Source organism: Bos indicus x Bos taurus, chromosome 8 (genome assembly GCF_003369695.1).
Source record: "Bos indicus x Bos taurus breed Angus x Brahman F1 hybrid chromosome 8, Bos_hybrid_MaternalHap_v2.0, whole genome shotgun sequence".
Lineage (NCBI taxonomy): Eukaryota > Metazoa > Chordata > Mammalia > Artiodactyla > Bovidae > Bos > Bos indicus x Bos taurus.
In genome coordinates, this window is record NC_040083.1 from 69,121,711 (window position 1) to 69,148,587 (window position 26,877).

At 53.0% G+C, this 26,877-nt stretch overlaps 2 protein-coding genes across 26 annotated transcripts in view; both read left to right on the forward strand.

The window, feature by feature from the left end:
* Positions 1–2,800, forward strand: part of DMTN (dematin actin binding protein) — a 32,232-nt gene extending 29,432 nt beyond the window's left edge. For 14 of the 20 annotated variants that reach the window (XM_027549805.1, XM_027549806.1, XM_027549820.1 and 11 more), the window contains 6 exons: positions 384–448; positions 608–656; positions 832–839; positions 1,023–1,088; positions 1,363–1,443; positions 1,569–2,800. In XM_027549805.1, coding sequence (XP_027405606.1) covers positions 384–448; positions 608–656; positions 832–839; positions 1,023–1,088; positions 1,363–1,443; positions 1,569–1,682 — 383 coding nt within the window. In that variant the 3' untranslated portion in view covers positions 1,683–2,800. The remainder of the gene's footprint in view (positions 1–383; positions 449–607; positions 657–831; positions 840–1,022; positions 1,089–1,362; positions 1,444–1,568) is intronic. The other 6 variants (XM_027549813.1, XM_027549814.1, XM_027549823.1 and 3 more) reach the window with 1 other exon arrangement.
* A 6,111-nt stretch (positions 2,801–8,911) lies between these two features.
* On the forward strand, positions 8,912–26,353 carry FAM160B2 (family with sequence similarity 160 member B2). Of its 6 annotated transcripts, XR_003512310.1 has the most exons (18): positions 8,934–9,046; positions 15,650–15,728; positions 18,389–18,561; positions 19,176–19,280; positions 19,596–19,718; positions 19,933–20,157; positions 20,261–20,457; positions 20,985–21,093; positions 21,317–21,393; positions 21,745–21,934; positions 22,521–22,666; positions 22,778–22,906; positions 23,054–23,159; positions 23,481–23,624; positions 23,963–24,103; positions 24,324–24,424; positions 24,659–25,734; positions 25,920–26,353. XR_003512310.1 is itself a non-coding variant. In XM_027549825.1 (17 exons), exons 1-17 carry the CDS (start codon positions 9,002–9,004, stop codon positions 24,795–24,797), a joined length of 2,214 nt encoding a protein of 737 aa, XP_027405626.1. In that variant the 5' UTR covers positions 8,912–9,001; the 3' UTR covers positions 24,798–26,353. The 6 variants fall into 6 exon arrangements, 5 of the variants coding, with proteins under 5 accessions (XP_027405626.1, XP_027405627.1, XP_027405625.1 ...); XM_027549825.1 differs by having other exon boundaries at positions 8,912–9,046; positions 23,069–23,159; positions 24,659–26,353; XM_027549824.1 differs by having other exon boundaries at positions 24,659–26,353.
* Positions 26,354–26,877: the final 524 nt, after the last annotated feature.

A 26,877-nucleotide genomic window follows, 5' to 3' on the forward strand; every position in this document is an offset into this window, starting at 1 on the left:
CTTGGAGAAGGGAATGGGAATCCATTCCAGTATTCTTGCCTGGAGAATCCCATGGACAGAGGAGCCTGGCGGGCTACATTTCACAGGGTCACAAAGAGTCAGACGTGACTTAGCTCATCATCTGACTCTGAATTTGAACACTTGGACCTTTGACCCAAATGTCTATTTTGCGCACGTCCGTTAAAGAGAGGGGAGGCGTCAGGGGCAGTTCAGAACTGCAGCATGCTGTCACCTGCTGCAGGTAACAGGCAGGAGCTGGAAACCAAAAGAGGTCCACTGGGTTCCCCTAAGTCCCTTCTCCATGGCCCTGCCCCTGGCAGGGGAGGCCAAGGAATGACTGTCAGGCCAAAGGGACTGAATCGGGGCCTCCTGCTCTCTTCCAGCCTTGCACGCAGGAACGTCTAAATCTTCTTCCCTCCCCGCCTATGGCAGGACCACCCTGAGCCGGGTAAGATCCCAGCACCGAACTCACAGATTGCTAGGGAAGAGTGGGCATGTGGGGCCTGTGAGGGACGGGGTACTTGGGCAGGCGGGGCAGCGGGCAGGGGGTGAAAGGGAACGATGCAGTACACTCCCATCTCCTCTGATCCTTTTGTGTCCTCTCCAGCTCCAGTCTACAGACTTCAGTCCATCTGGGAGTGAGGCTGAAAGCCCAGGTGAGAGACAGGGCTGACTTGATGCTGGGCAAGGGGCTTGAGCAGGCTCCATGGGCAGCCTGTGTGTGCGATGTGGGCAGGGCTCTGTGGCTGGAGGTTGGGGAGGCTGAACTGGCAGGTTGGAGGCCTACTGACCTCAGAGCCACCTCTGAACAGTGACTCTTCTCTTCTGCAGGCCTGCAGGTGAGTGCCCTCCGGAGGGGAACATGTGGACCACGGAAGCCATGGATGGATGGGGAGATGGCAGTGCTGGGGGAGGGGGTTGTGGGGCCACGGAGTCACCTGGTGAGGCCGCAAGAAACACATGAAAAGGCTGGGGAGGTCTCCTTGCCGCACTCTGGCTCACTGCGGCTTTGGTCTCCCCAGAATGGAGAGGGCCAGAGGGGGAGGATGGACCGGGGGAACTCCCTGCCCTGTGTGCTGGAGCAGAAGGTGAGGGGCAGGGGCAGAGGCAGGGGGTGGCGGGCAGGGGACAGAACCGTCTCTAGCGGGGGAGGGCCAGCTTGGGGAGAAGCCAGAGAAGTGAATGCACTGAGGGGTCCTCTGGGCTGATGTTGGGAGGGGCAGCACGGAAATTGAATGGCAAGATGGCATGAGCCCCCACGGCCCCTTCAGGCTGATAAGGGGGCCTGGGGAACAGCAGGGGTAAGGTTGACAGGCACCTCTATGAACCTAATACTGCCCCCCTCTCCTCCCCAACCCCCAGATCTATCCTTATGAAATGCTGGTGGTGACCAATAGGGGGCGAACCAAGTTGCCTCCAGGTGTGGATCGGATGAGGCTGGAGGTATGCAGGGACAATGTGCAGGGTGGGTGAGGGGCTTCCTGCTGGGGAGGACCACCTCCTGGTCACTCGGCCCAGTCCCACCTGTGCCTCCTCCCTCTAAACTGCCACCATGTGTCCCCTCGCAGAGGCACCTGTCAGCAGAAGACTTCTCTAGGGTCTTCTCCATGTCTCCTGAAGAGTTTGGCAAGCTGGCTCTGTGGAAGCGGAACGAACTCAAGAAAAAGGCCTCTCTCTTCTGATGGCCTTCACCCACTCCGTGACTGACCCTCACCCCTGCCGCTTCAGGGCCCTGGAGCTGGGGTCCCAAGACCCCAAAGCATCATCTCTTGGTGGGGGGAGCAGGGAGGTGGCGCAGGGGTGGGCTTGGCTCCGTCACCCAAGTTGAGAGGGAGCAAGAAAGACCTCTGCCGTGTTGGGGTTGTAGGATGTGGACTTTCTTTCCCATAAGGAGCCAGGACAGGGGAGGGGGGGTCTCCTTCTCTCATCCCTGGTCCTCACAGTACAGGACAAGCGCATGGACTCCAGCACACACAGAGTTAATGTTTGCATCCTCTCCCTGCCCCATGCCCACATGAATGTCCCAGAAGAGAGTGATGAGAAATGAACATGGCACTTAGTGGTCAGGCCTGTCTGCTGGGTGGGGAGATCTCTTGGGCCTGGTAGGAGGTCCCGTGAGGGTGGGGAGCAGCCAGGTAGGCAGAGAGCACCCCAGTACCCCATGTGTACCCAAGCACTCCTCTGCAGCTCACCTGGGACAGGTTCCCGTGCACCTGGGCCTCCCGCCTCTCAGCCTCCAGCAGGGAGGCCACCTGGTCTCCAGCTCGCGCCCTACCCTGCCCTTGCGACCCCCAAGCTTTGAAGCCTCTTGCTCTAGCCCCGTGGCTTCCCCAGAAGCCTGTGGCATAGAGTGGAGATGTCGCCTATACAGACCCCCAGCCCACCATCAGCCTGCAGGCGCGGTTGGCTAGAATGCTGCCTTCTAGCATCCAGGTCTTGGGCGGAACTCATCTCCTTCGATGGGATGAGGAGCCAGGCTGAGAGTCCTGGCCATCGCTTCCGCCCATGCCCGTGCACGCCCCACCATGCTTTCTAAAGAATGTAATTTATTGGGGCACCCCCAGCTGCTTTCCTCACCTTACTTTCCGCCCTACCTTAATCACGCTCCCAGGTTTTCTTCTCTCCAAATACACATGTGTATATAATTATATATATTTTTTTGCCCGGGTCTGGGTTTTGTTCCTGCCCAGACCCTGAGATCCCTTTCTGCAGTGTGTGTGTGTGTGTGCGCGCGCGCGTGTGATCATGCTGAGGGAGGGGGACTCTGCTTGGAATTAAAAGGTTGCATTGGGGCCCCAAATCTATTTGTTCTTTATGAGCTTCCACATCGCGGTAGGAGGGACAAGTGATGCCAGGCTGAGAAAAGCCACAGAGCAAGGGTTCAAATGGGGGAAGGGGGAGGCAGAGCTGGAGGAGGGAGAGAGACGGCACACATACTACCCGCCCCCTATCAGGAAAGCGGGGGCAGGCTAGCAGTTCCTGTCTGCCTCCTCTCCTTCAGGGGCTGAGTGATGGTGGCATGGACAAGGGGCCAGAAAGTCACACTCTGGAGGGTGAAATAGAGGCAGCTGGGGGAAAAGGCTCTGCCCTCCACTGAAGCCCTAAGTGTAGCCTTTGCGAGTCAAGCTCATCAATAGTCAACATGGTTGTACCCTTCCGGGCCTGTGATACCCACAGTTTAATGGGGAGGCCAAACACCCAGGAAAGGTCAGCGGTATGTGAGTGGGCAGTGAGCTGATTGTCAAGGGTCAGGAGGGAAAAACTGGGGGGTGTTGTGTTTAGTTGTGTCCAACTCTTTGCGGCTCCATGGACTGTAGCCCGCCAGGCTCTTGTGTCCATGGTGGGATTCTCCAGGCAAGAATACTGGAGTGGGTTGCCATTTCCTCCTCCAGGGGATCTTCCCGACCCAGGGACTGAACCCACAACTCTTGCATCTCCTGCACTGGCAGGCGGCTTCTTTACCACTAGTGCCATCTGGGAAGCTGGGTGAAGAAATGATGGGTGAAATCTAGCAGGAACAAGGGTCAAGCGGAGGCTGAAGGAGCAGGGGTAACTTGGTTGATTTGGCAGGACCGCCCAAGGCAACTGGGCAGAAAACAGGCCTGTTTGAGTGGGTGGAGGGGGTGAAGACTGCACTGGAAGATTAGAAAAAGGACTTTGGCTGTGGGTGCTGGTGGGGGCAGGCCCAGATCACCCAGCAGGATCAGAACCTGGGTTTGGGCACCTGAAGAGGTATGCAGTCTAGAGGACCCGGTGAGTTGGAGGAGGGCCCGAGTGTGAACCCAAGACTGTACCTGATACCTGAATCAACTCTCCTGCCCCCCTGAGTTTCTAGGCCCTTCAGCTGAAAAAAATCAAAGTGGATAACAGTCACTCAAATGGGAATGATTACTTCTTTTTTTTAACTTTTATTCTGTAGAGTATTTATTTATATTTATTTCTTTTTAGCTGAACCATGCAGCATCAAGATCTTGGTTCCCAGGCCAGGATGACCAGGGATCAAACCCCAGCCCCCTGCATTGGGGATGTGGAGTTTTAACCACTAGACCACCAGGGAAGTCCCTGAGTGATTCCTTTAAATGGTAGCAGTTCTGTGACATCCAAAACGTTGTTTGATCCTCTTAACAAAGTCATGAGGTCAACAACACACACAGGTTGTTTTCATCCTTTTCCAGGATGAGACAATTGTGGAATAGAGACATTTCACGTGAAGTTTTCGCTAGAGGCTACAAGCAACTAATGAATGCAGACTGGAGACACACATCCCAGTTTCTTCACCACTAAGCTGGGACCTTCCCAGTACAGACAGTTGTCTCTCCAAGGGCAGCAGAGAGAGGAATGGGTATTTAGTGAATGTTTGGAAGGCTTACCGTGTTCTAGCATGATGGACAGGAGCTCCCAGGATGCTTTGCACCAAGGGGTGGGAGGAATGTTTGATCCCAGGGCACTCTGGGAAATGTTTATGGTAGGGCTCAACTGGACTTGAGGTCCTAAAGGATTTGAAGTTCCCAAGAAATTTAAAGCAGCTCAAAGTGGAATGTGTTAGCCCAGACCCTCAGTCATTTCCAACTCTTTGCAACCCCACTGACTATAGCCCGCCAGGCTCTTCTGTCCATGGGATTCTCCAGGCAAGAATACTGGAGTGTGGTGCCATGCCCTTCTCCAAGGGATCTTCCCAACCCAGGGATTGAACCCAAGTCTCTTATACCTTCTGCATTGGCAGGCTGATTCTTTACCACCAGCACCACATGGGAAGCCCTCAAAGTAGGGATCTAAAATAAAACCTAAAATAAAACTTTGGTGATTATATAGTCCAGTGGTTTCCAAACCTTTTTAGTAGCCAGTCTTTTTTTTTTTAATTAGATCTTACTACTAGTAATTAGAATACATTTATAAGTGAATTTTATAGTCAATTATTATGAAATCAATCAATGAGAATAAGGAAGCTATTTGATGGGTATAAAAATTTTAAGCCAGGGATTATATATGACCACTGCCCTTTCAACAAGTGCAGGACCTAAATTACTCTTGTTTTTGGTTGCAAAGTATGAACAAAATCCTGATTCACATAGATTCAGATAAGGAGCTCAGTCATGTCCAACTCGTTTGAAATCCTGTGGACTGTAGCCTGCCAGGTTCCTCTGTCCATGGGATTTCCCAGGCAAGAATACTGGAGTGGGTTGCCGTTTCCTTCTCCAGTTTACATAGATAAGTAGTTACAAAATTTCAGTGGTTTAAAAATGCACACAAGAGACTTCCCTGGTGGTCCGATGGTTAAGAATCTGCCTTGAAATGCAGGGGACTCCTAGTTAGGGAACTAAGATCACACATGCCCCAGGTGACTAAGCCTGTGTACCCCAGTGAAAGATCCTGCATGACACAAGGAATACCCATCATGCTACAGCCAAGACCCAGTGCAGCAAAATACATAAATAAATATTTTAAAATAATGACACACACAAATGCGAACAGCCACATTCCTAGTGTTGAGAGACAGCAGCTAAGTCCCTTCTCTTGAATCTGGGCTTAGTGACTTGCTCTTTCAAGCTGTTTCTTCTGCAACAGCCTTCTACCTTCGTTTACATTGACAGAAGGGGAGGTTTATTCAAACCTCTTCTCAATAAGGTAAACTCGCAGCAGAAGTTAGCTGCATCAGTAGGCTCTAGCACATACACAAGTGTGTCCACTGACTTTTATTAGGGCTTTTAAAATTAAAATTTTTAAATTAAACCAAATAAAATATTATGAAGTTCTTATACACTTCCCCTACATCCTACATTTCCTTGAAATATCTTGAAGGAAAAAAAGTGGATTTAACCTATCCAGCCTGCTTCCTTTACCTACGAGGAAGAAGACCCAGAGAACAATGTTGGACTACACTCTAGATTACTTCTGTTTTGTTTTAATTTTTTTTAAATTTACTTATTTTGGTGGGATCCAAATACTAGCGCAGCCCGGGCTTGGCCGAACTCTAGCCTCTGCATTGCTGCACAGGCTTTTCTCTAGTTGTGGCGAGGGGAGGCTACTCTCTAGTTATAATGTGCCGGCTTCTCGCTCCGGTGGCTTCTCTTGTTGCTGCAGAGCACAGGCTCTATGGTGCGTGGGCTGCAGCAGTATCTGTTCCTGGGCTCTAGAGCACAGGCTCAGTAGTTATGGGGCATGGTCTTAGTTACTCTGACATATGTGGTATCTTCCTGGACCAGCGATCGAACCCTGGTCCGAAAATACTAAAGATGATCTTATTTGCAAAGCAGAAATAAAAAGACAGAGAACAAATGACTGGATACCAAGGGGGGAAAATGGGGGTGGATGGTGTGGGAGGTTGTGACTGACATCTATACAATACTATGTATAAAGCAGATAACTAACGAGAACCTGCTGTATTTAGCACACAGAACTCTACTCAGTGCTCTGTGGTGACCTAAATTCGAAGGAATTCCAAAAAAGGACATTCCAAAAATGTCTCATGCATTGTTGTTGTTGTTCAGTCGCCAAGTTGTGTCTGACTCTTCGTGACCCCAAGGACTGCAACACGCCAGGCTTCCTTGTCCCTCACCATCTCCCAGAGGTTGCCCAAGTTCATGCCCATTGAATTGGTGATGCCATCCAGCCATCTCATCCTCTCCTGCATTGGGAGGCAGATTCTTTACCAATGAGCCACCAGGGAAGCCCTAGATTGCTTCTTAATACACAATACAGGCTTGTTTCTTGTCTTTGTTCTTATACTTTATACTTTTTAGCTTAAAAAGCCTCCTCTCATTTCCCATAGGCTTCTCACCAGGGACCAATTGTAGATGAACTGTTTGAAACATCTATTTTTCCCCAAGCAGCTGCCGGAGAACTGAGATCCAAATACTAGCGCAGCCTGGGCTCAGGGGAACCCCGGCCTCCCCATGACTTAGTCTGGACTTCAGGCTCCACAGCACACAGCCACCTCTGGGCAGGCGCTGCCTCTGGGGCCTCAGTCTCACTGGTGAATGGGGCCCCCAGGGCACGGCTGGAACAGTGAAGCTCCAGAACCCCACAGCTCCAGGTCCTCAGATCTGTGACAGGGGCTACCCCCTTCCTTCACAGAACCCCTGGTGCCTTACCTTCTCATCAGATGGTGTCAGGGGTCAGCAGGAATACATTCTGAACAGACATCAGCCCTGTAGTCGTGAAGAGTATCTTTCCATTCTGGGGAGGTGGAGGGGTGAGGCGGGGGAATGGGCTTTGACCTGGCAGAGCTGGCTGCTAGAAAGCCTCCTTCTTAAGGGCCCAGCTTTGGACATTATGGGAAAGTCTATTCTTGTTGAAGGTTCTGCCTGTGTGACTCTGGGGTGTACTTTTCCTGTGTGGCCCCCACTTTTCCGGGAGACCCACCATCTGTATCTTTCCTTGGTGTGTCTACAAGGGCAAAACGGGGCCAGTGTGACTTACTTGACAGGAAATATGGACCAGCACTGTAGCCACTTAAAGTAACAAGCAACAATGAAATTAATTTTTATAATGTACTTTGGTTAACTCAATTTACCTGATTGCATTTGAACTTGCAATCAACCTAAAACATCATTGTGTGTGTGTGTGTGCCAAGTCACTTCAGTTATGTCCAAATTTTTCCGACCCTATGAATTAACTGTAGCCCTCCAGGCTCCTCTGTCCATGGGATTCTCCAGACAAGAATACTGGAGTGGGTTGCCATGCCCTCCTTCAGGGGATCTTCCCCACCCAGGGATAGAACCTGTGCCTCGTATGTCTCCTATATTGGCAAGCAGGTTCTTTACCACTGGTGCCACCCGGGAAGCCCAAAATACGCTGTGACTATTTTTTAATTGAAAAAAATTTTATTTATTTACGGCTGCATTAAATCTTCTATGCTGAGAGGGCTTTTCTCCAGTTGCAGCAAGCGGGGGCAACTCTGTAGTTGCAGTGTGAGGGCTTATCATTGCAGTGGCTTCAGTGCTGCAGAGCACGGGCTCCAGGGCATGCAGCAGGTGGGCTCAGTAGTTGTGGCACATCTGCTTAGTTGCTCTGTGGTATGTGGGATCTTCCCATACCAGGCATCAAACCCACGTCTCCTGCATTGGCAGGCGGATTCTTTACCCCGAGCCACCAGGGAAGCCCCGTTAGTGACTATTTTACATTCTTTCCTTTGTCCAACATGTCTTCAGCATGTGTCAGTTAGGAGTAACATTTTTCAGCTCCATAGCCACAAGTGGCCAGTGGCTACTGTGCTGGGGGATGGGGGGATGGGGGGAAGAAGTCACCCTGGCTTGGTTCTGCCCTTCTGGACTCAATAGGGGAAGAAACAGTGTCTAACTTGGGGAAGGGGATAGCACACTGAGAAAATCAAGGCCAAGGATTACATAGGCAGAACCTTCAACCACGCAGGGCTTCCTGGAATGTTCAAAGTTGGGCCCTTTGGCAGGGTGCCTTCCAGCAGCCAGCTCTGCCAGTTCAAAGCCCATTCCCCATCTTCCCCCACAGCCCCCCGCCCCAGCCCCCCAGGAATGGAAAGAGATTCTTCATCACAAGGCAGTCAACCGTTCAAAATGTATGTCTGCTGATCCCTGACATCGTTACGATGCGGGGGCGGGGGGGGGGGGGCGGGAGGGGGTAGGCATAATGGGATCCCATGAGGGACGTCTAGAGACTTCCAGATCCACGGGTACCTTCTCCTCCCTCATGGGAAAAACGTGCTTGGTCCCACGCGCCCTTCCCTAAGGGTCGTTCGCTCGCTGCCTCCTGGCTTCCCCAGGGGCCCCGGAGGACTTGACCTTGTCTTTCTGCTGCCGCGGCGAGCGGCGGGGACCCCCAGCCTCGGGGCCTCTCCTCGCTGCCCGGCCGGGCCACATCAGCTGCCGGCCTCCTCTCCGACCCCGCGCTGGGCCGGGCGGGGGCTGCGGGGCGGGGCGGCCGGGGCCCCGCCTCCCTCGCTGCGCCTCCGGGTCGCCGCCTGCGCCCAGGAGCTCCGCCGCTGCCCCGGAACCGGGAACCGGGAACCGGGAACCGGGCCGCCGTCATGCTGAGCCGGCTCGGGGCGCTGCTGCAGGAGGCCGTGGGGGCGGTGAGGCCGGAGGGGGGCCGGAAGGGCGGACTCGGGGCCAGGAGAGGAGCCGGCGGGCGCGCGGGCGGGCGGAGGGCGCAGGCCGCCTCGGGGAAGGGACCCCTACCCGGGCCGCGCGGAGCCCCGTCCCGGGCCTCTTCGCTCCCCCACCGCGCCCCCTCCTGGACCCCTCCCTCTTCCCGTTTCCAGTGGCTTCTTTCTTGATTCGTCCCTCTTCCTAGCTTTTCTTCAGGTCGCTCCAGCCCCTAACCCTTCTCCCCGAATTGCTTCCTGTTTATTTTCCCTGCTCCCGGAGTCTCCCAATTCCCAAACTCCTCCGTGCCGAGTGCTCCCCTGTTACCCAATAATTTCTTCCCAAAATTCCCCCTAAGTCCCCTCCCCCAGCCTGTGGGCCTTCCTCTTCCCCCGCGCTCCTCCCTTCCTGGTCACCTGGCCTTAAAAAATAGCTGCCCCTTCCTCTGGTTCCTTGCCCTCCGACGCCTCCAAGACCTCATTCGCGCGGTCGGCCCTCTCACCTTCGACTTGGGAAGTGCAGGCCCCATCTGCCCAAGTCCCCAGGAAGGGTGCAGATACAGTCCAAGTGTGTGTGTGTGTGCGGGGGGTGGGTGGGGGTGGGGGTGGTGGTGGGTATTGTGGGGAGGGGTGGGCCTAGCCCAGGAAACAGTCTTATCCTGGATACAAGTGCCGTTTCCAGAATGTTATCTCAATCCCAGGCCACCGCAAGCCCCGTTGACCTTGAGTCCGGAGAGGCCAGCTCTGGTGGTGCCTGGGGTGGCCAGGGGGCCAAGGAATTTGTGTTTCTGCCATTTTCTGTTGGGTTTGAAGGCTGGTCAGAGGCGCCCACAGTTCACTCAGCAAGATAAAAGTGTGGGTTTAGATAGGGTAGGCAGGATGCCTTCCAGTCAAAGTAACCCTGCCAAGAATCTGCCTGTGAAGTTAACAATTCTTTTGTCCATAGTCTAAACTCTCCTAATTGATCAGTTGAGTGTATCAAATGTTCCCAGGAGAAGCAGCCTTGGTTTCTATCCTTTTCCTTCTCAATGCATGCCTGGGTGCTCAAGCTCTCAGTCCAGTCATTTCCTACTCTTTGTGACCCCATGGACTGTAGCCAGCCAGGCTCCTCTCTCTGTGGGATTTCCCAGGCAAGAATATTGGAGTGGGTTGCCATTTCCCTCTCTAGGGGTTCCTGGACCAGGGACCAAACCCACATCTCTTGCATTGGCAGGGAGGTTCTTTACTGATGAGCCACCAGGGAAGCCCCACCTCCCCAACACACAGCCCAGATCAGGGCTTATGAATGAGAACAGTCTCAGCCTTAAGCAAACTTGTGAAGAAAGTGAAAAGTTCCTGCTTTCTCAACTCTTTCACCTGCCCCAGCCCTGCCCTTGTAGGCACCTCGGGTCATCCTGCCTCCGGAGGGGGTTCCAGAATGATCTCTCCTCCCCTCCTCTCTGTCCCCAGTCAAAATAGCTGTCATGTTAGAACATAATCTGACACTCCTTCATACCTGTCTGGGAAAGCTCCAGACACAAGGTGGGTGAACAGGACAGACAGGACCCTAGCCCTGAGGAGTGAATTTCTAATGCTTCCTCTGTAGAAATGTTAGTGTCTGGCTGGAGGCGAGTTGGTGGTCACGGGAGATATTTTTAGGCAGGTGTCCTTAGGCCCCTCAGTATACAATATATAGTTGATGCCCTAGGAATTTGACTGGTCCCATGTGACCACCAGGGGAGATGGTCCCCTCTCCCTCCTCAACCCCAAGCTTGAGCACAGATATTCCCAGGGCTGGGTCACCAGGTTAAAACCACCAGCAAGTGGCTTGACTGAACTTGACCCAGCAAGTGTTAAGGAGAAAGAGTGCTCTTTCCTGCCCTCTTCTGACAAAATAGAATAGCAATCTTTACAGTTATTTGCTAAAAAAAAAAAAAAAAAAAATATATATATATATATATTATCTTTAAAAAGAAATCATTTCATTTGGTGCAGTTTCTTTTTTCTGGAGTTATAGTAGCTAACAATATATTCAGGTAAAGATTATCTAATGGGTTTTTTTTTAGCTCTAACGGTCTGTTTTGGCTAACTTTTGTTCTGTTTCTCCTTTTTTTTTTTCCTGGGTTGTTCTTTTTTTTTTTTTTCTTTTTTTTAATATATTTTATTTTATTTTAACTTTACAATATTGTATTGGTTTTGCCATATATCAAAATGAATCCACCACAGATACACATGTGTTCCTCATCCCCCTCCCTCCTCCCTCCCCATACCATCCCTCTGGGTCATCCCAACACACCAGCCCCAAGCATCCAGTATCGTGCATCGAACCTGGACTGGCGACTTGTTTCATATATTATATTATACTACATGTTTCAATGCCATTCTCCCAAATCATCCTACCCTCTCCCTCTCCCACAGAGTCCAAAAGACTGTTCTATACATCAGTGTCTCTTTTGCTGTCTCGTATACAGTGTTATTGTTACCATCTTTCTAAATTCCATATATATGCATTAGTATACTATATTGCTGTTTTCCTTTCTGGCTTACTTCACTCTGTATAATAGGCTCCAGTTTCATCCAGCTCATTAGAACTGATTCAAATGTATTCTTTTTAATGGCTGAGTAATACTCCATTGTGTATATGTACCACAGCTTTCTTATCCATTTATCTGTTGATGGCCATCTAGGTTGCTTCCATGTCCTGACTATTATAGACAGTGCTGCAATGAACATTGGGGTACACGTGTCTCTTTCAATTCTGGTTTCCTCAGTGAGTATGCCCAGCAGTGGGATTGCTGGATCATAAGGCAGTTCTATTTCCAGTTTTTTAAGGAATCTCCACACTGTTCTCCATAGTGGCTGTACTAGTTTGCATTCCCACCAACAGTGTAAGAGGGTTCCGTTTTCTCCACACCCTCTCCAGCATTTATTGCTTGTAGACTTTTGGATCGCAGCCATTCTGACTGGCGTGAAATGGTACCTCATAGTGGTTTTGATTTGCATTTCTCTGATAATGAGTGATGTTGAGCATCTTTTCATGTGTTTGTTAGCCATCTGTATGTCTTCTTTGGAGAAATGTCTATTTAGTTCTTTGGCCCATTTTTTGATTGGGTCATTTATTTTTCTGGAATTGAGCTGCAGGAGTTGCTTGTATATTTTTGAGATTAGTTGTTTGTCCGTTGCTTCATTTGCTGTTATTTTCTCCCATTCTGAAGGCTGTCTTTTCACCTTGCTTATAGTTTCCTTTGTTGTGCAGAAGCTTTTAAGTTTAATTAGGTCACATTTGTTTATTTTTGCTTTTATTTCCAATATTCTGGGAGGTGGGTCATAGAGGATCCTACTGTGACGTATGTCAGAAAGTGTTTTGCCTGTGTTCTCCTCTAGGAGTTTTATAGTTTCTGGTCTTACGTTTAGATCTTTAATCCATTTTGAGTTTATTTTTGTGTATGGTGTTAGAAAGTGTTCTAGTTTCATTTTTTTGCAAGTGGTTGACCAGTTTTCCCAGCACCACTTGTTAAAGAGATTGTCTTTAATCCATTATATATTCTTGCCTCCTTTGTCAAAGATAAGGTGTCCATATGTGTGTGGATTTATCTCTGGGCTTTCTATTTTGTTCCATGGGTTGTTCTTTTTTCGTTTAAGTCAAGCTTAAAGCTTTAGGAGACTATAAGTGAATTTTAGGGTTAGATGAGACCCCATCACAGGCTTGTGAGACGATCATAGTGTGGTTAAGGGTCAGAGGGTTTTCCCAGAACAAGGAACTGTGGGCAGGGCTTAAGGAGGTTTTTTTTTTAAGATGTATTCACTTGTTATTTATTTATTTTTATTTTGGGCTGCACTGTGTCTTCGCTGCTGCTGGCGGGCTTTCTCTAGCTTCGGCAGGTGGGCCTGTTCTTTGCTGCAGTGCTCGGGCTGCTCATGGCCGTGGCTTCTCTTGTGGAGTGCTGGCCCTAGGTGCTCGTGGGGCGCCGGCCCTAGGTGCTCGTGGGGCGCTGGCCCTAGGTGCACGTACTTCAGTAGCTGCAGCACTTGGCTCAGTAGTTGCGGCTCTTGGGCTCTTAGGTGCATGGGCTCAACAGTTGTGACGCTATGGGTTTAGTTGCTCCACGTATGGGATCTTCTTGGACCAGGGATTGAACCTGTGTCCCCTGCATTGGCAGGCAAATTCTTAACCACTAGACCACCAGGGAAGTCCAGGTTTAAGGAGTTTGCTGAGATATTTTAGTAAGTATCAATGAGTAGTCACTCTGTGCAGAGCCCTTTAGGGACTCTCAGAGATAGAAACACAGAACCCTGGCCTTGAAGGAGCTCACAGTCTCCTACAGAGATGATTGTTCACCCAACAATAATAGCACCATATAGACCGTGATAAGATACAGTCACTCCATATGGCCCGTGCGTTTGGAATGACTGTGGGAGGTGCCACTTCCATGAAGGTTGTGGCCCCCACAGCTAACTCTGAAAGAAGACTGCCCAGGCCGCCAGGGCAAGGGGCAGTATCTCTGATTCAGTGTCATTTCTTCCTCCTCTTGTCATAATGGCCTGCTAAACCTTCGTTCTGCATTTGTCTCCTACACACCCACCAGATGACTCTTCAGGAGCTCAGAAGATGTCACTGACCTGCACCCAACTACCTGCAAAGGAAAAAAAAGGGACTTCTTGGTTTTGCCAAGAAGTTCAATGCCCCACACACTCATCTATCCATCCCTGTGCTGGACACACTTTGCAAAGATCCTTCTGCAGGAAACATCTCTCCTGCGTCCCTTATTGTTGAAATCAGACCCAGCTCTTCGGGTTTTAGTTCCCGCATGACCTCAGCGTAGCCTCTTCATTTCACTTGTTGGAACTGATCCTTCTTCGCCCAAAGGTCACTGTCCACCTCTCCTGTGTTCTCACACTACTACTACTTCTTTTCTTTTATTTGACTGCCCTGGGTCTTAGCTGCCACATGCAGGATCTTTGATTTTCATTGTTGCCTGTGGCATCTTCTATTTGTGACAGGGGGCATCTAGTTCTGGTCCAGGGATCAAACCCAGGCCCCATGCATTAGGAGCATGGAGTCTTAGCTACTGTACCAGCCACTATCTCACACTTTGCTGTAGTTGAGTGCATTTTCAGTGCGTTTTATATTCTCTTCAGTGCATTTTATATTCTCTTCTCCATGGCACGTTTCTGGAGGACTGGCTCTTAGACATCCTTGTGTGGCTCATAGCATCAGGCATGGTTTTCGTACACGGTGGGCATCAATAGATACCTGCTGAGGGAGTTATGGAAGAAGAAGACACCCCATCCTGTGGTGCAGTAAATCATGAAGTTAGAGAGAGGTGCGTCCAGGGACCCCGGAGACAGCTTTGTGGAGGTGGTAGCTTTGAGCTGGACCTCACTGGGGACTGCTAGGACCTAAACAGGTGTAGGGGGATATATAATGTCTCCGAGGCAGAGGAGCGGCTAGAGGAAAGACCATAAGGTAGGGATGTGGGTAGGGACTACTGGAATATGCATTTTTCCCCTGGGAACATTTACTCTGCAAGAAAAGAGAAGAAATGCCCTTTTTGGAGAAGTTTTCAGAGGTAGTGGTTGTTACCAGTTCAAGGTTAGTTCCAGCTGGGGCGTGGGAATGGAGAGGTTGCTTTAGGAGAACGGGAAGGTTCGAGGGCTGCTCATGGAAGATCAGAATTTCTTGGGGTGATCAAAGGAGCTGGAAGTGTGGACAGGAGCAGAACTGAGAGAAGATGGGGTGCACACCCTGCACTGTTAACAAAAGATGGCACACGTTATAAGGTGGGCCTCCCAGGTGGCACAGGGGTAAAGAACCTGCCTGCCAGTGTGGGAGACCTGGCTTCAGTCCTGGGTCGGGAAGATACCCTGGAGAAGGAAATAGCAACCCACTCCAGTATGCTTGCCTAGGAAATACCATGGACAGAGGAGCCTGTCAGGCTATAGTCCATGGGTCAGCAGAGTCGGACATGACTTAAACCACCACCATAAGTTAGGTACTTTTTGGTGGGTGCAAGCCACATGGCACGTGGGATCCTAGTTCCTGATCAGGGATCCAGCTGGTGCCCCCTGCATTGGGAGCACAGAGTCTTAACCACTGGACCCCCAGGGAAATCCCACTTGCTTCATATTCTAACATACCCACCTAGCAACTGAGTTGTGGTGGCCTTCAGCCCAAATTTTCAGACTCTCAAAGTGAAACGGACCTGACTGCTTTGTCTCTGCCACATTTTCCATTTAAATTTTGTTTTTTGGGGGGTGCTTTCCTGTTTTCCTCTACATCTATTGTAGCATAACCACGTTGTACAGAAATGATCTGTTTCTGTGCCTGTTTTCCCCACCAACAGTCTTAGCCACTCTGGGATGGGGGACAATCATGACATGTTTCAGGACCACAACATCTCAAGGAGGGAGGGGGTGTCTGGGGAGAGGACACAGTAGATTATTGGCAGATATGAAGACAATGTGGAGATGTCCTGGAGAAAATGTGTTACTAATTCAGTTTGAGAACCCAGGATCCCAAGTGCCTCCTCCAGGGCCCAGCAGCCATCCAACACTTAACAGATGGTAGAATGTCATAGTGGCAGCCACTTAGGTTGTCTGCTCTCTCCACAGCGGGAGCCCAGCATTGACCTGCTGGAGGCCTTCGTGGAACACTGGAAGGGCATCACGAACTACTACATCGAAAGCACAGGTGGGGCCTGGTCTCCTTCCCTGCGGGGATCCCTGGAGGGTTTGGGGAGCGAGGGGTGGGTGGGGGTCACCCCACAGCTCAGAGATGCAGGTGTCCTGGGGAAGGTGACATCCACTGCCCACTTCAGAGTGGGGGCTGCCCCACCCTGACCTTCCAGGAAGGGATCTGTGTGAGTAGGAGTAGGGGCAAGGAGGCTGGGTCTCACTGGCCTGACTCTGCATCCCAGATGTTGAACTCCACTTGCCCTTAGCTGGGCAGAGTGTCCAGGCCTTCAGTCCCCAGGTACCTGTGCCCAGGGCTTACTGACTAAAGAAAAGAAGTGGAATAAATTCCTCTTTTCCTTGAGCCAACTCAGAGGGCATTTCCCTTGCAGATACCTGGCACAGGAGGAGAAAAAACCAAGGCACATAGCGTGCCCGGTCCTTCTCCCTCAGCTGACACTCTAGCTCTGGTTCATCTGGGCCCATCAGGATCCCTCACTGAGGGGGCAGCGTCTCATTGGCTGCTTGGTAATCAGTATGCTGGGCTTGGTGGAGATGCACTGGTTGCTAGGTAACCCCTGCATTCCTAGCCTTCCACCTCCTAGAGCTCAGACTGGGGATTGACTCCAGTCTTGTTTGTTGTTCAGTTGCTCAGTCCTGTCCTGTCTGACTCTTTGTGACCCCATGGACTGTAGCCTGCCAGGCTCCTCTAGAGTTTGCCAAATTCATGTCCATTGAGTCAGTGATGCTGTTTAACCATCTCATCTACTATTGCACCTGCCATATGCCTACACCTTTCCTAAAGGCTTTACTTGCAGCCTGAGCCAGCCCAAAAAATTAAAAGTGGCCTTAGGACACTCTGAGGGACCCTCTGAGTGTTCTGTTAGACCAAGGTCCCCAGTCTTGGCACTGGTGACATCTGGACTGGATCGTTCTTTGTTGTTGGGGGTTGGAGGGTACACTGTATGTTTAGCAGCAACTCTGACCTCTACCCACTAGATGCCAGTAGCACCCCCTCCCCATTGTGATAAGCATAAATGTCTCTCCAAACATTGCCAGATATCCTGGGGAGCAGGGGCGAAATTGCCCCCAGTTAAGAATAATTGCTTTAGGTGGTGCAGTGGTTAAGAGTCCTTGCTTCCATAGCAGGGAGCAGGGGTTCAATCCCTGGTTAGGGAGATAAGATCCTCATGCTGCACAGCAGCAAAAAATAAAATCCTCATCCATACCAATAGGTCATTTTATGGGATTAATATAAATGTAAAATATATAATATTTTATATAACCTAAAATAACAAGCAATATTTTTAAAAATGAATGCTTTAGACTAACAATCTCTTTTTTTAAATTGAGATACAATTGACATATAACATTATGTTAGATTCAGGTGTACAACATACTGATTCGATTCATGGATATGTTGTGAAATGATCATCACAATAAGGTCTAGTTAACATCTGTCACCACCCATAGCTACAATTTTTATTTTCCTGTGATGAGAAATTTTAAGAGCTTCTCTGTTAGCAACTTTCAAATATACAGTATTATCAACTCTAGTCTCCATGCTGTACATTACATTAATCCCCAGGACTCATTTTACATCTTAAATTTTGCACCTTTTAGACTGAAGATCTCTTCTCATGGAGTCACAAGCAGAAAACTAGGAAAAGTTCTAGAACTGCCTCAGGTCCACTTGGGGCTTCCCCTGGCCCAGTCCATTAACTACCAGATGGTCCCTGGACCAGAGGTGCAGGGATGGGTGAGGTGAGCTGCCTTGCTCAAGAGCCTGTGCTTTCAAGAAAAGCTAGGGGGTGCCGCAAGGCCAGTCCCAAAGTACCAGAACTTTCTTTATAAAAATCCACTCTGTGAGACTGACTAAGAGAACTCCACTAACCAGCGGGACCTGGGCATCAGGCAGTGAGTTTGAGTCTGAACCCATGGTCATAAGTGGATTTTTTTTTCAGCTTTTTTTTTTTTTTTTTTTAAAGAAAATAGAGTACTGCCTTCCATGAGTATAAAAGAGACATAAATAGACCCCTGGAAGTTATCTGTTAGGAAGCTGAAGACAGCTTCTAAGTTATAACAGAGACCCCTGAGCCCATAGCTTCTCACTCAGGCCCAGAGCTGGCCGGCAGCCCACCAACTGTCCTTCCCCAGGGTTCAGAGAAAAAAATGCTGCTTGCTTTTCTCTAATAAAGTGCTGGGACCTGTACACGTGCCCTGTCAGATAGCTATATCCTGAGCTTCATCTAAAAGGTCTCGTCTTTTTAGCTAACACATGCTAAATCAGTTCAGTCATGTCTGACTCGTTTGCAACCCCATGGACTATAGCCAGCCAAGCTACTCTGTGCATGGGATTTTTCAGGCAAGAATACTGGAGTGGGTTGCTATGCCCTCCTCCAGGGGATCTTCCCCACCCAGGGATCCAACCTATGTCTCAGTCTCCTGCACTGGCAGGCAGGTTCTTTACCACTAGCACCACCTGGGAAGGGTTAGCTAGAGAGGTATCAACTGTAAACTTCCCTTTGCTGTAGTCTTTGAAGAAAACAGTTAACCTGGCCTTCTCCAGGTTGTTCTCTGTCTACCCCCCCACCTCCCCTAGACCCTGTGGCTTGACCCTTTAAGCCACATTGTTCCTGGACTTCACCCCATTTACCTTGTTTCCTGGATCTCTGTTAGATGAAAACACCCCCGCCAAGAAAACAGATATTCCCTGGCGGCTGAAGCAGATGCTGGATATCCTGGTGTACGAGGAGAAGCAGCAGGCAGCGGCTGGCGAGACCGGGCCGTGCCTGGAGTACCTGCTGCAGCACAAGATCCTGGAGACCCTGTGCACGCTGGGCAAGGCTGAGGTGGGCCGGACCTCGGGTGCCTTTGGAACCTTCCACCTGAGCCGGGGCCCCGGGGATCCAGGTCTTTCTACCTGTGCTCCTCCTAGTGCCCACGCTGGGGCGGGGGGTGGGGGTGGGATTAGGGTAGGGTGGGGTGCAGTGTGAGCTCGGTGGGGACGGGATCACTTGGGATGGCTCAAAACAGCCACCACCTTCCCCAGGCTTCAGGCCCTCACTGCTTTGCTTTGGTGGCATGTTCTCGCTGTGTTTGGGTTGAGGACATGCTCCCTTTCGTTCAGTCCGCATTCGTTCATCAGTGATGTACTGAGGACCAACCATGTACCGGCCGTGGCCTAGGCGCTGGGGACCCGACAGTGATTGAAACAGGCGAAAATTCTAGTCAGGCGCATCAAAGGAGCCCACGGATAGTATGTTCAATAACGATAAGGTTAGGGACAAAAATTAAGCGAAAAGGGGGCTGGGCAGCAGCAGGAGGCCAGTTTCCTGGAGTGAGACGAGGAGGCGCTGGTGGGTGGAGAAGGCACCAGCCCTCCCAAGCAGTGAGGGGAGGAGCGGTCCAGGCGGGGGCATTGCCTCGCCGACTGACTGACAGGCGCTCTGTCCCTGCCCCTCAGTACCCACCTGGCATGCGGCAGCAGGTGCTCCAGTTCTTCAGCAAGGTTCTGGCCCAAGTGCAACACCCGCTCCTGCATTACCTCAACGTCCACAGACCTGTGCAGGTGAGGGGCTCAGAAGCTAAGGGGTGTCCGGAGGTGAGGCCTGTGCTTTCAAGCAAAGCTGGTGGGGGTTTGGGTGGGGTTGCTCCAAGGCCAGGCCCAAAGCACCAAAACTTTCTTGACAAAACACTCCACTTTCTGAGACTCTAAAAGAGCGCCCCCCCCGCCCCAGCTTCTCCATCAGGCCCTGGGCACCGTGCCGCAGGACTTGAGTTTGAACCCATGGTCGTGCACAGATTCTGTTCCCTGCTGCCCCATTCTTCCATCTCTTCCTCGCCACCCCATCCCCCTCTTGTCTCTGTCCTGCTCCCCTTCTAGAAACTTCTCCGACTTGGTGGGACAGTTCCTGGATCCCTCACAGAAAAGGAGGAGGTGCAGTTCACCACTGTCCTCTGCTCCAAGATCCAGCAGGACCCAGCCCTGCTCACCTACATCCTAGAAGTGAGCGCCTCTGGGGAGCAGGAGGGGGAGGGCCCAGACCCCAGGGCAAGCCCCCCGTGGCCCTGCTGAGGGGGCAGAAAGATGGAACAGGTACTGGGGAGGCACTTGGCAGGCTCCCCTCCAGCTCTACACTGAGGCCCCCTTTGGACTCCCAAGGGGCTGTCATGGAGAATGGTCTGCACTGCGGCCTGGCCTTACCTATCCTCCCTTGCAGGGTAAAAAGACTATTGGTAGGAAGGCATCCAGAGAAGCCACCGCCCCTCTGAGAGAGGCAGCCAGTGTCAGGGACAAGGACCGCCCGCACATCAAGGCTCCCGACAATGGTACCTGCGGGGCCTGGGCCTCAAGCGCCCAGCTGCCTGCTGAGACCGAGGAGCCAGATGGAGCGATTGGGGAGAGCAGCCTCATTACCACCCTGATTGGCTTGTGCAAGAGCAAGGTGCTGGCAGCCTCCAAGACGCAGGGGGCGGGGATGGGGTGGGTGAGTTGCTGGGAGGTAGGGATTAGCCACAGGTCTCTGAAGTCCTACCTTTATCCCCTAGAAAGGTCGGGTGGCCCTGAAGGCCCGGGAGAACCTGCTGCTCCTGGTAAGCGTGGCGTCCCAGGCGGCCGCCACCTACCTGGTACAGAGCAGCCCTTGTTGTCCTGCCATCATCGAGTACCTCTGCCAGCTGTACCAGTCTCTGCCCAGCTCCCTGGACCCTGCAGACATTGCTGCTTTAGAGGGCATCAGCTGGAGGTAGGCGCTTAGCCAGGGAAGGCAGGTCTACATTTTCAGTGGCTGGAAGCCCTACCTGGCATATTCCTGGTAGCCTCTCTTGTTTTCCAAGGAGGATGGGGACCCCTGCTGGCCACCCTCCTCCTGAGGTTATAGCCCATGCCAGGGGCCTTCTCACCCTCCAGGAAAGCATCACTCTGGTTTCTGCCCTCAGGAAAAGTGTTAAGTTGCTTCAGTTGTATCCAACTCTTTGCGACCCCATGGACTATAGCCTGCCAAGCTCCTCTGTCCATGGGATTCTCCAGGCAAGAATACTGGAGTAGGTTGCCATTTCCTTCTCCAGGAGGTCTTTCCCACCCAGGGATTGAACCCAGGTCTTCTGAACTGCAGGCAGATTCTTTACCTGCTGGTCTGAGCCACCCATCTGCCCTCAGAGCCCCCTGTAGAACGGCCCTCTGGCAATGGAGGTTCCAAGGCAAAGGGTGAAAGAGCCCACTTCCTGGTTATACCTGAAGCAGGCCTCACACACCTCCCTCGCTCTCGTGCAGGTTACCCAGTGCCCCGTCTGATGAGGCTTCCTTCCCCGGCAAGGAGGCCTTGGCTGCATTTTTGGGCTGGTTTGACTACTGTGACCACCTCATCACAGAGGCACACACGGTAAGCAGAGTGGGTGCTCCACACCCCCTCCAGCCTCATGCTGCTCTGTACTGTCTCTACCTGGAGGACCCAGGGGGTCTCTTGGGAGCTGGGCGAGGCCCAGGATCAGCAGACCCCCCTCTACTTGTTACTTTAGGCTCTGTGCAAGGACACAGCTATTTCTCAGTGGAAAATTGTTGGTGGTCGGTAAAACGCATTTTAAGACGTGCTCTTTGGCACCCAGGTGGTTTCGGATGCCTTGGCAAAGGCTGTGGCTGAGAAGTTATTTGTGGAAATTCTGCAGCCCCAGCTCCTACACGTGTAAGTTCTATCTAGTTCCCTCCAGGTGTGGCTATGCTCCAGGTGAAGCGCCCACCCCACCAAGCCCCTTCCTGTGCTTGAGGCCAGGGACCTCCTTGGCCAGTCATGGAGTCAGTGGGCTCCATTGGTTGATGTTCCCCTTCACACACTTGTGGCCCAGAGCCATGTGGGCTAACCAAGGCCTCCCATCCTCAGACTCCAGGACCTCAGGTGGAACAGGGAATGAGCAGAGAAATACCAGCAGAAGATGCAAGAGAACCAGGAAGGGGTTCTGCGCCTCTACACCCTGTCCCTCTCCGCTTCTCCTCTGCTGTCCCCTGCCTGGCATGGCTCAATGCACTCTCCCCATAGGTCCGAACAGAGCGTCCTGATGTCCACTGCCCTGCTCACAGTCATGCTGCGCCAGCTCCGCTCCCCGGCGCTGCTGCAGGAGGCTGTGGCCTTCCTCCTGGGCATGGACCAGCAGCCTGCAGCCCCTGAGGACAGCCCCCGCACCCTGTGCACCCACCTCATCAGGCACTGTGACCACCTCTCTGATGAGGTGAGGCAGGCGGCCCTCCTCTATTCACCTGCACCCCACCTTGCCCACGGGATTTCCAGAAGCTTCTTCCCATTTTCATTAGCTTTCAAGGCGGTTCTACCTTTGAGGCATTGAAACCCAGCTCCCTCTCCCCTCCAAGTAAAGAAAAAGACAGTGACCCAGTGACTGGGAGCCAAACTGTTTTGTCCCGCAGTAATTTTCTGTGATTACATACTTACGATGACACTTTTTATTTTTACAAAGTGCTTTTCTTATATTATTTGGCTTGTTGGAGGCTGACAGCTGCTCTGTGAGGTAGGCGAGGCTGGTATTCCATTTTTCAGACATGGAAACTTAAGGTGCGGAAGAGCCAACTGTCTTGCCCAATACCACACCTCAAATTAGTTAATGGAACCGAGACCAGCCATTCTTGTGGTTCGTGGGCCAGCACCCATTTGCTCCCCTTGAAACCTGCCACCTGAGCCCCCGGCCAGAGGAGGCAAACTCCCATCCTAGGGGACCTCTTCTCACCTGGATGAGCAGTTTCCAGGCACCCCTAGAGGCCCGCATGGGGAAGGGGTGTCCCGCTTATTCCTTCTTGCCCCAGATCAGCATCGCCACACTGCGGCTATTTGAGGAGCTACTGCAGAAGCCCCATGAGCACATTGTCCGGAGCCTGATCCTGTGCCACCTGGAGGGCCGTTCTTACGTGGCCCGTGGCTCACCTGAGCCCGAGAGCTATGAGGACACCCTGTAAGTGAAACCTGGTGCCTTGGAGGAGGCCTTGGGCCACTCGGAATCCCCTCCCCTGGCCCCCTACTGGTTCCTATGTTCACTGGTGCTGTGCTTTTCTGCCCGGCACAGAGATCTAGAGGAAGATCCCTACTTCACCGACAGCTTCCTCGACTCTGGCTTTCAGCCCTCCGTGAAGCCTCCCCCGGCCCCTGCCACCAACCCCGATGGCAAGACAGCGGTGACTGAGATTGTCAACAGGTAGGGACCCATCAGGAAGTCCAAGCCACCTGAGCCTTGTTCTGTCTTTGGCCACAGCCCTGATGGGGCACAGGCTGGGATGGAGTGCTCCCGGAGGCGGGAAATGGAGCAGGGCAGCCCAGGCTGGGCCCTCCTCCCCACATCTAGGGTCCTGTCCCTCAGTTTCCTCTGCCTCGTTCCTGAGGAAGCCAAGACATCGGCCTTCCTGGAGGAGACGGGATACGACACTTACGTCCACGATGCTTATGGACTGGTGAGTGTCGAGGCCTCTGCCGGTGCTCCGTCCTTGCCACTCAGAGTGTGGGGTTAATGCACTCTGCCCCTGTGATCTCCAGCCCAGTGCTCCCAGCTCTGGCCAAGTGCCCAAGCCACTTCTGCCTGTGTGGCTCTCCCAGTCAGCTGGCACCCCTGACAGCTGGCGTGTGTTAGTCACTCAGTTGTGTCCGACTCTTTGTGACCCCATGGACTGTAGCCTGCCAGGCTCCTCTGTCCATGGGATTCTCTGGGCAAAAATACTGGAGTGTGTTGCCATTTCCTCCTCGGCCCATGTCCTTAACGCTCCCACCTCTTTTAGTTCCAGGAATGCAGCTCCCGAGTGACACCCTGGGGCTGGCCACTGGCTCCCCCACCCCTGGACCCCCATGAACCTGAACGGCCTTTCTTTGAGGGTCCCTTCCTCCAAATGCTGTTTGACCGCATGTCCCGGATTTTAGAACAGGTAGACAGCAGGGCTGGGCCCTAGCCATGGGGTGAGGTCTCTGGAGTCCTTCGGGAGAGCAGGGCCCAGCCCTGGGGGTCCAGTCATCTTCCCTTTTCTGACTCCACGACCCCCCTCAATCCCCACCTCTCTCCAGCCGGGAAGCCCCGTCTCACCTCTGCTTCACACGCCCTAACATGTCCTCAGCCCCAGGGAACCCATGACACATACATCACGTGCATCTCCAACCCCCGCACACGTTCACACTGGCCAGGCACAATGCTGGGGTGGAGAGGGGCCGGGGGTAGAAATGCTCAGCACCTCTGCCAACCCTTGCTTGTCCACTGCGCTCCCTGCAGCCATACAGCCTGAACCTGCAGGTGACCTCAGTCCTGTCCCGGCTCGCCCTCTTCCCCCACCCCCTTATCCATGAGTACCTCCTGGATCCCTACACCAACTTGGCCCCTGGCTGCCGAAGCCTGTTCTCTGTGCTCGTCAGGGTAAGGGCGCCCGGGCCGGGCCAGAGGAAGCATGCCAGTGCTGGGGGCAGGAAGGGAGGGCAATGGGATGGGGGCGGGCTGGGGGCTGTAGGTGTGGGCACCCTTGCCAGCACCAAGCGAGAACACGGGTACCACCCACCCTCCCATGGTATGACCAGGCCAGGGACCCCACAGCAGGGTCTCTGGTCTCTTTGTCAGTCCCCTCTTGTTCCCACACCAGGTGATCGGGGACTTGATGCAGAGAATTCAGAGGGTGCCCCAGTTCCCAGGCAAACTGCTCCTGGTGCGCAGGCAGCTGATGGGCCAAGTCCCTGGGGAGCAGTAAGTACCCAAGGGAAGTGGGCACCCAAGGAAGAGCCCTGGGGTGGCATGGCGAGGGCTTCTGGGTAGGGGAGGCACCAGGCCAGGGGCAGAGGAGGGCTCTTTGCTGAGGCCTGTGGTCCCTCACAGACCCTCAGAGGTGGCTGTCCCTGGGTAGTCCCTCAGATACTGGGATGTCCCACTGGGCACACTCCTCACACTTCCCAGCTGTAACCCCTGTGCTGTCTCCCTCAGGCTGGACCACCAGACCTTCCTCCAGGGCGTGGTCGTCCTGGAAGAATTCTGCAAGGAGCTGGCTGCCATTGCTTTCGTCAAGTTCCCCCCACACGGTCCTCGCCTGCACCCCTCCAAACCCCCAGAAGGGCATGTCTGAGTCAGGAGGGGAGACTCCTGTTCACGCCTCTGCCCAAGAGCTGCCCCCTGCCTGGCAGTGGTGCTGCGACTGTCCTGGAGCAGGAGCCCGGGGGCTGGCCTTGGCTCCATCTCCTTTATATCCCAGGGACTTCTACCTGTGTGGAGGTCTGGCCTTCCACTCTTGGGTTGACTCAAGACCACCTTGGCCTGTTGGCTGCACCACACTGGATTTCAAGGAGTGGGTCTCTGAGGTACCAGGAACCAAGGAGCCAAGGAGGTGGCTTCCTGGGCAGCATGGGGTCCTTGGGGCCCTCTCTGGGGACTTGGGTGACAGCCAGGTGAGCCCCCAGACCCAGAGCCTCGTTTGCTCTGTGCTTGTCACCTGTGTCCATGGGTCTTCTCTGGTCAGAGCCAAGACCTGAGACTCAATTATAGGGGTACAGTGGGGAGTAAGTCAGTGGCTCTGAGGCTGGTCACGCCCCTAGGCCAGAGAGATGGGGGCACAGCCCTGTCTCTGTCCCACTAGGTACCACAGATGCTGCTGACACTTGATGTTTTTTCTCCTGCCTTCTCGGTTTAACCCTTGGGGAAGGGGCCATGGATGGCAGGGGAAGCCCCTCTTCCAGCTCACCCTCCTAGAGACTGTTGCAAAATTCCCAACAGCCTCGTGGCAAATGCCCAAAGCATGTTCCGCAGCCAGGCGGGGGCAGCTGCTAATGAGAAGCTTGATGCAACTGCAGCCAGGGCGGGAGAGGGCCTGGGGAGCTGGGGGGCTGGATGCCAGGCTCTGGCTCCAGCTGGTTTCTCGCTGGCGCCTTCTGAACCCGTCTCGGCAGGTCCACAGCACCTGGGCAGAGGGGCTCAGAGACCCAGGGAGGCCAGGCCTCACCCCAAGCATTCGGCTGGGGTTCTCCACAGAATACTGTTCTCAGCAGAGCCGGAAGGTCCGGGTCCAGGTGAGGCCAGGGTGCCCACCGGACCGCAGCCTGCCCCCACGCCCCTCCCCGCCCCCCGCCCCGACCCCAAGGCCTGGCAGGGTGGGGCTGGGGCACAGGCAGTCCTTTGCGGTGCCGTTCTCCCAGCGTGCCCTCTGCGGCTGGGGCTGCAACCCCACCCGGCCCAAATCTGTCTCGACCTGCAGGAACACACAGGCGGCGCCAGGCATTACCTCACAGCAAACTGCAGTTGCTGGCTTGACTCCTGGGCAAGGAGGAGCAGGCCAGAGCCCCTTTCGCTTCCTTTTCCTGCCCATGCCGCTTCTAGAAGCTGGCCACAGGTTGCCAGGAGGTGACATGAAAGCAGAGGAAACTCAGTGACCTCTACCTCTCTTGCATTCCTCCAAGCTGGGGAGGATTTAACTGCTGTTCCCGAGGACACCGTGCAAGTCCCTGCATGTGCGTGTGCCCACGCATGGGTGTTAGCATGGGACGAGGGGGTGAACTGGGTCTGGACTCTTCAATTCAGAAAGAACATTCGAGCATCCGGGAGTCAGACCCTCCCCTCCTCGATGCACTTGGGCATTCGCACAGCGTCTCTCCAGACAGCATGGCAATAAATGGTGTGGTTGCGTGGTCACTGCTGCCCCATTCTTCTCTGCCCTCCCCGTGTCCTTCTGCCTAGGGCTCCACTGCTCATTCAGGCACACCTTCCTCCCTAAGGAAGACGAATTCAGTTCCTCTCCCAGCACAGGAGCAGAGGGAGGGGAGTGTGTGTGTGGTTGGGGCTGGTGGTAAACAGGGGCAGGCTCTGGCAGCGCAAATGTGATGTTCCCCCAGCGCCTGCCAGAAACCGGGAAACCGGCCTCTCTTGGGCAGGGAGCTCTATTTCTGCTTGGCCTGCCTACAGCTGAGAGCCAGCAGCTCCAGAGATACTCTAGGGAATGGGCCACCTGGGGCATCTGTGCACAAGTCTTCTTTGCAGGGTTTGTGTCGTGAAAGGTATGACTGCTTTAGTGGTGAACAGTGGGCCTGATTTTTATTTTTTGCAGCACTGTGCAGTGTGTGGGATTTAGTTCCCTGACCAGGGATGAAACCCGTGCCCCCTGCATTGGGTGTGGACACCAGGGAAGTCCTGGGCCTCAAATTTAAAAGAATCTAGTC

Excerpts from the sequence above, each read along its gene's own strand:
- FAM160B2 (XM_027549824.1), top strand. The coding sequence starts at position 9,002 with ATGCTGAGCCGGCTCGGGGCGCTGCTGCAGGAGGCCGTGGGGGCG. Across the intron at positions 21,935-22,520 it reads GTGACCACCTCTCTGATGAG|ATCAGCATCGCCACACTGCG; the intron begins GTGAGGCAGGCG and ends TTCTTGCCCCAG. Across the intron at positions 23,625-23,962 it reads TGTCCCGGATTTTAGAACAG|CCATACAGCCTGAACCTGCA; the intron begins GTAGACAGCAGG and ends CGCTCCCTGCAG.